This window comes from Arachis ipaensis, chromosome B06, assembly GCF_000816755.2.
Source record: "Arachis ipaensis cultivar K30076 chromosome B06, Araip1.1, whole genome shotgun sequence".
Lineage (NCBI taxonomy): Eukaryota > Viridiplantae > Streptophyta > Magnoliopsida > Fabales > Fabaceae > Arachis > Arachis ipaensis.
This window is the reverse complement of record NC_029790.2, coordinates 533102-540869: the sequence shown is the minus strand read 5'-3', so window position 1 is coordinate 540869 and position 7768 is coordinate 533102. Positions and strand designations below refer to the sequence as shown.

At 32.5% G+C, this 7768-nt stretch overlaps 1 protein-coding gene across 1 annotated transcript; it reads right to left on the bottom strand.

Annotated features, from left to right (window-relative positions):
* On the bottom strand, positions 2421-4271 carry LOC107645308 (protein disulfide-isomerase LQY1, chloroplastic). The gene is made up of 5 exons (XM_016349305.2): positions 3979-4271; positions 3807-3890; positions 3471-3522; positions 2844-3000; positions 2421-2588 (listed from the first exon to the last, which is right to left on the bottom strand). The coding sequence occupies exons 1-5, from the start codon at positions 4135-4137 to the stop codon at positions 2567-2569; spliced, it is 474 nt and encodes a 157-aa protein (XP_016204791.1). The 5' UTR covers positions 4138-4271; the 3' UTR covers positions 2421-2566.

Sequence of the window (7768 nt, the reverse complement as noted above, 5' to 3'; positions counted from 1 at the left end):
ATTCCAAAATGAAGGTAGACAAAAAGTGACCGAATTAATTAATATATAGTGTGTTTACCCTATTCATCCTATCTAAGACACACAAATAATGCTACTTTTGTGTCAACTGTGGGCGAGAGAACATAAGATGAGAAGACACTACATCGAACTCAAAAATCTAAGGTGTCAAGTTAATGGGTCTCTCATCTTATTAACTCCTTACTCTTCCTTGCTTTCTTTGATGTGAGACTAATTTCAACACTCCTCACACTCGTAACACTAACAGCTACGAACACTAAAATGTATTTATTTGAATTGGCATATTCATTTTATTTATATGAACAATTTTTTATGAGGATAAATTTTGTTTTAAAAAAAGAAAAAGACTAGAATGTAGCATATATTAGAAAAGTTGAATGAAAAAGAGGTAATGAGGGTCCTAATCAATGAAAAGTGAATAAAAATGGTTGAAATTGCAGGTAGGGTTGTTGAACGTGGATGGATACTATAACTCATTGTTGTCATTCATGGACAAAGCTGTTGATGAAGGTTTCATAACACCAGCTGCCCGTCACATTATTGTGGCTGCCCAAACTGCCCAAGAACTTATGTGTAAGCTTGAAGAATACGTTCCAAAGCACTGTGGCGTGGCCCCAAAGCAAAGCTGGGAGATGGACCAACACTTACTAAATACTTAACATTCTAAAATTGAATCTTCAATGCTTTAATTTCTCTTTCTCAATCGATACATAATGAAGCCTTTTTCGCTCACAATGTGTATCTTGTTAATCATGAACTACATTTGTGTCTTGTAGGTCTATTATATTGTGTGTCATCAAATATGTGCCATTACTATTTCTTTCTCAATAATTCTTACCAAAAACAATTCACGTAAATCAATTCAATTGACTCAAAAAATAAACGAAATAAGTAGTAAAAACATCACTTATTTAAAAGTAGGTCAATTTAGTCACTAGGCCAAAAAAAAAGCATGTATCAATATTGCGGCGGTATCAAAAAATTGTTTATGAAAAATTATAAATAAATGATTCACAATTTGAAGTTGAGGGTGAAAAATACTTTAATTTGATCATGGATTCTTTATATTTTGGCGGTTTCTAACAGATAAAAGATAGAAAACCGCCAAAAGCATGAATAATAATGGGTGGAAACTTAGGTGCAGTCGACTTTACGTGAAGTTGATATCTGAGAGCCGTTAGATAAAAATTTAGTCAAATCAGTCAAATCATCTAACGGCTCTGAGGTATTAACTTCACGTGAAGTCGACTTCACCTGAGTTTTCACCATAATAATGTCCAAGATTTTGAGGTGATTATTTCGTACGGTCACTCAAAATTAATTTAACCCTAGTAGTTAGAAAAAAGAAGAAACATGAAACTATTTATGCAGGAAAAGGAAAACCCTTGTCTGGTGGCTTTTGATTCAACTTCAAATTGTTCAAGTATTTTTCTTTTTTTTTTTTTTCTACCTATGGACAAGTATCACCATCACCATGCATCCATTAATCTTATTATTATTGTTATTTTTTTTTTTGTGAATGAGCCTTTTCTGATCCCGGTCAAAAGATTAAAAAGATGGGCCAAAATAAAGATATTAAGAACTGATAATGCTTTTTAAGATTTGATTAACAAGACCTTAATGACGTACGTAATTGGGAATCATGATGTCCCACTTAAATGTTTGTTTGCAAATGAATCATTTAGAAGCCTTTTAATTCATGCCTTATTATCTTCACAATTGCTAAAGAACTTTGCTTCCATCTTATTAGTTTCATATACATCAATTTCCTTTTATAAAAGTTTCAAATCAATTTCTCATACTCTCTAAATATGTTTTATCATTATTATAGGATCACACGAGTCAAGCGATCTTTTCAGATGATTCAATATTATTTACATAAGCTCCAATATATTATATAATAATAGTCGAAGATGCACGAACTTGATTGCGCATCTTGTATATTTATTTAATTTCCACAGGCCCACTAACAATATTTATTTTTCTTAATCATAGGATCGCATCATCATGCAGAGCATAGCTGATAATCATTGCAAATGATAATGGAACCAATCTTGTGATTAGTTTAATTATGTGGCCAAAATATATAATGGGGTAATGAAGTACTGAATCTGAATGATTTGATTTGATATATATTGTAGTTTTGGAAGTCACTGGAGTTTATTTAGCAAAATAAATTTAAAAATTTATATTATAAACAATTAAACTTGAAGAAAGCAAGGAATGGGTGACATGTTTGCTTTCTCAATTTCATATCATGACTTTGGAATTTGGATTCAATCATCCATTAACATTATATTCCTACTTGCACCCTTTCTTTCACTCAACAGAGTCTAATTTTTAAACCTATCTAGGACAATGAATAATTGAATTAAACAATGTTCAAAAGTGGGAAAATTATAGAGAGATAGAAGAAGAGGTGTATTATTGAAAGGCAAATGAAGTGAATTGTTTAACATGATTTTGATAGTTGTATTAGTTGTGTATACAGATCAAACAAATTAAATGCGAACATTAACCTCACGAGTAAAATCCAAATTAATATGGTTCAGTCATCATCTTTGAATTCCCTGTTGGAAATGAAACATGAAAATGGCAATCAACCATACAAGAGCAAATCCTAATATATCTAACAACTATTTAAGAATTGAGGGATTCCTAACTATGTTAATCTAGGAAGTCCTCAACCTTTGATTCTCTTAATTAGCCTTTTATAGTTTTATATAGTTTGTAGCTCCTAATATGCATATGAAAATCAACTTGTTGATCAGTAAACTACCAATGCAAGGGAGGAAAAAAGATAAGCAGAGAGGCGAACAGCATACCTCCGGTCAAGGTAACGAGGTTGGATTCCGGATCCTTGACAAGTGGTGCATGTGAGTGAACCAGCACCGTCGCAATTTATGCAGCGCGAGACCTCCTTCTGATCGCCACCAAGTTCAACTGTAACATTTCCTGTTCCCAAACAAAATCTACATTTCTCTGGCAGAGGAGTAACAATTTCAAATGTCAGAATGCTAAAAGACTATAATCAAATTGAATTGGAATTCTGAAGTTTCCCCTTGTACAATCTCGCATTGTATCATCAATGATTGTAAAATGTCACAAACAAATTCACCAATAAAATCTTAAGAAACAATGATATGCCCTGAGGCCACAATTATCACCCTAGATTGCTAAGAAATAATAATCAACTTCATTTATAACCAAAAGTCATGCTCAAATTAAACAAAGTGTACTCTAACCAGAAGGTGGATTGCAACACCCTATATTACACACCTACATTGCTGCATTAGCCAAAGTAGTTATCTCTTGAAAATGCTATTAGAATTGAGAATGAATTAGCCTAATAATAAATACTGCATGAGATTAAATGATAGTACACACTACAAACTTGCATTTTAAAAGATACAACAGTTGGTTGGGAATTACAAAGTGTTGGGTATACTTACGAGCACCAGAGCCATTGCATGGGAAGCAGGCTTGCGTGTTTTCTCTCTTAGCCTGCAAGAAATGATAACGATAAGAATAGTAATAATAATAAGAGAGAAATCCAAAACAGTCCCTCATAATTATCTTGAAATACAACGAAGTTCTTGACAAAAAAAATCCAACTCGAGGGACAAAAAGGCCTCTGTGACAAAAAAAAAAGTTAATGTTATTTGACCAAAAGGAGTATTTTTTTTTAGAATCTCGTTGTGCTTTCGAGATAATTATAATTATAAGGGATGGGTATTCACTCTAATAATAATTTGATAAAGTAAATGAGAGAGGAGAAAGGTGTTGACAGCATTATCAATTTGAGACTCATAGAAGACCGGAATACCAATCCCCACTGCAACACTCACAACACCAACCGTTATAGCCACTACCTGAAGAATTTCCAATAATTATATTCATTATCAACTAATAATAATTGTAATAATAAAGGAAGGTTAATGACAAGTATGAATTATGAACCGTGTTTTGATCAAGTTCAGCTCTAATGGGTTTTGCTTGAATTCTTATTGAAGCTGCTGAGGGAGAGAAGGAGTTGAGAGGGTAAGAGAGGAAAGAAGAATGCAAATGCAAGCGGCACCCAGGGACACAAACAGAAGAAGGAGAAGGAGCTAGTGCCATTTCTTCTTCTTCTTCTTCTTCAATCAAATTCTTCAAGCTACCATCATCATCATCCAAACAACTTCAATTGACAACCACATAGTCTTTGGAGTTGGTCCCATGCTATACACGTGCCTCCATTGCCACTCAACACTTGCAACTTATCCTAAACTATACCACTCTTTTTTTTGGTCATAGTAGGGGCCAAAGGCCCAACCACTTTTCTTTTTTGGTCATATTAAGGGCCAAAGGCCCAACTACTCTTTTTACTATTCCAAGGATTATAGCATTCAACCATGCTTATCAAATGATCGGCCTAGAGCCCATACCGTTTTTTCTACAGGCCCAATGTCCATGTCAAGTTAGGCTCCTCCTTCTTTATTAGGTTTCAAGAAGATCCAAAGTATTAAGAATCTCAATGACCCAAGAACAGTATCAGTTCCAATTTTTCAATATGTAAGGAATATTTAGAAAGAGTTTAATTAATATGTATTAGCATATAAATATATTACATATTTTTATTATTATTACGTGGTTAACCTGAAATTGGTGAATTGGGCTTAGAGTACTGGCCCAAGCGTCAAGAGGAGGTGGTCTCCGACTTAGTTTGCGTTCGGAGCCGTCGTCCGACTTGTGTATGTGAAAGAATGGGGGTGGTACCTGCAAAGACACTCCGATGCCTAAGTCAGTAAAGGAATAAGCAGGTTTAGAGAGTATTGGAACTTAGAGATATCTGAGGAGTGTCAGCGTATTTATAGAGGTGATCTAATAACCACCGTTGGAGTAGTTCCACCTTTTAAGGTGGATAACCGTCCCTTTATCTTGAAATATGGTTTCAGGGAGTGAGTTGAGAGATTTTATGAACAGTTACTTATTTGAATAAGTGTTATTTGTCAGCTATTCCTTGAGTCCGACCTCTTCCAGAGAGGTCGGTAAGTAACAAAAGCCAATATTTAGATTGTGCCTTTTAGTTTATTTGAGCTTAAACCCTAGTGTTAAAACAGGGCATGAACCATTATTATTTTCGTGAATATCAAGATGTACTTACGTAGTATACTACATATTACATATAGTTCATTTTTATCATAAATTCTTGTACCTTTAATCTCATCATTGCTAGGGAGGAGAAAAGTTTTTGAATTATTATAACTAATAATGAGTATACATAAAGAAACAAATTAAGGTGGGATGCGATGAAAATGCAAGGGAACAAAAATAATTAGGTGAAATTATTTTCCTTTTCATAGATGTCATAGAAGAGAAATAATGGAGTAAATGGATAAAAGTAAGGATGGGCATATATATGTATGTGGACATGAGAGTGACAACCCAACAAACATATAATTAAATTAAGGAGGCACATACATGTGGGAAAGACCCAAAACATTGACCATGGATGCTTCAACTTTGGTAATTTGGCATCATGGTACATGATATCTTATATGTCTTGGACATTCCCATGTCCCATGGCATGTGTAATGGAATATGGATCATAGATACTTTGAGAAACGTAGAATCCAAGGCTATTCATCTTTTCTTTTTTGCCCTTAATTTTTCTCTTTTTCAACATGAAACATCAACTTCTCCAACCACATCCACATAGCTCCCTTTTTGCTGCTTTTCTTTATCTTATATTATATGCATTATACTATCAATTATCTAACTCCTAATAAGATCACTCACCTTTTGCTTTGGAAGTAAAAAAAATGTACCATGTTTGTTCCCCTCAGGTAGCTATCTTGTGTTTGACATAAGAAGCTCCCAAGAAAGCGTGACATCCACTCCAATTGCTTCTCTTTGCAACCCTTTTTCTTCTCAAGGGGCAATAATGGCAATTCATGCCCATTAAAGAACATATATATAGATGGATGACGATGTAATATATAACTAGACTAGATGCATGTCAACGCATTTGCAATTTTTGTTAATGGGATCAAAATTGTGGCTTAAAGAAAGTGGTTGATGATGATCGAGTGTGCTTGATATTATTTAGTGTCCCATTTGTGTAAATAGTGTAACACACTAACACTTGACATGCCCGAACTCAATAGAGTTTTGACTAATAACATTCATACGGTTCCTTTTCAAACGAAAATTTTCACAATGTTTATTATTCGGTCACCGATTTGGACATCATTTTTCAAATATTTTTGTGCCCCACATTTGTATTTTAACATATATTATGTGATACGTCATAATGGCTTTCGTTATTTTCATGATTTAAGATCCATCATGCAAGGTGGAGGCTCCTATATCTAGGGGTGTTCAAATCCAAACCGATTCAAATTAAACCGTTCATCCAATTCAATTTAAACTAAAACCGTACTAATTCGGATTTGATTGGATTCTATTTTTTACAAACCGCTAAATCGGATCAGATTTCGGATCTACTTTTCATAATCGATCCAATCCAATCCAAACCGTACAATGTGTTATAATATTATTATTTTATTATTATATTTACAATTATACTTATAACATGTTCAATTTATTATACATTTTTATATTATTCATGTATTATTATTATTTAATAAATATTTTATGTTCAAAATGTTATTTATTTATTTATTTTAACTAACCTAGAATTTTATTTCCATTGTTATGTTATCGTTGGTTTTTTAAAATATTGTTGAGATTTGTTATGTCATTGTTGATTATTTAAAATTTGATGTTGAGACTTGTTATATGTATTTAATTTTTTTAATTTACAAAATCGCAAATCTAATACAATCCAAATCGCTTGAAATCAGATCGGATTGGATCGAATTAAAAAAAAAAAAACATTAAATCCAAACCGCACCGTAAATAAAACTAGTATTAACATCGGATGAAATTTTGACTCAAAATCGATCCAAACCGTCTTACCTATATCCATGTAAATATTACATGAGAATCGTCTCAAATAAAACATTTAAAAAAAATAATAATTTGTGTGAAAAAGAAGAAAACAACGCACGTGGTTTTCAGGGGAGAAAAGAAAAAAAAAAAAAAAAAGATAAAACTGGACGCACACATTTGATTATTACTTATTAGTTTACGTTAGCTGACCCCAGAGAATATAATAAAGATAAGATTATTAATTAGCTAATTAATTAAGACAGGATAGCCCAATTTGCGTTCCTATCTTTCCTAGTCCTTGTTAAGATTTTGAAGTGGTTGTGGTTACTTAGTCATTTCTCATTGACTAATGCAACCACATACACACTTATGATTTAAAATCTTTATGTACTATATATTATATAATTAATTAATTGTTAACAGAAATACGAAATATGGTTATTTCAAAAGAGAACATTCCATTTCAAATTCATTTCCATCATTATCACGAAAGTTCTTTTTATTTTTGTTTTTTGTTGAGGTATCACTTCTGTCAGATCCCTGTATCTTACTTGGTTAAAACAACCATTATTCTTGATATCAAGGCAAAAAGAAACGCAGTTGATTGTTCTGCATATTTAAGGAAAATTTGTCCTTTTTTGTTTGTTTAATTTTTCGGTTTACCATGTGGAATCATCGTTGATTATTTACGGATAAAATCTCTTAAATTTAATAACAATATAATATTGATTATTGAATGAGCTACTAAGCGGGAGGGGAAAAAAAATCAAACATTTGCCTTAAATAACAATTTTTTATTCTATTTAGTATATAT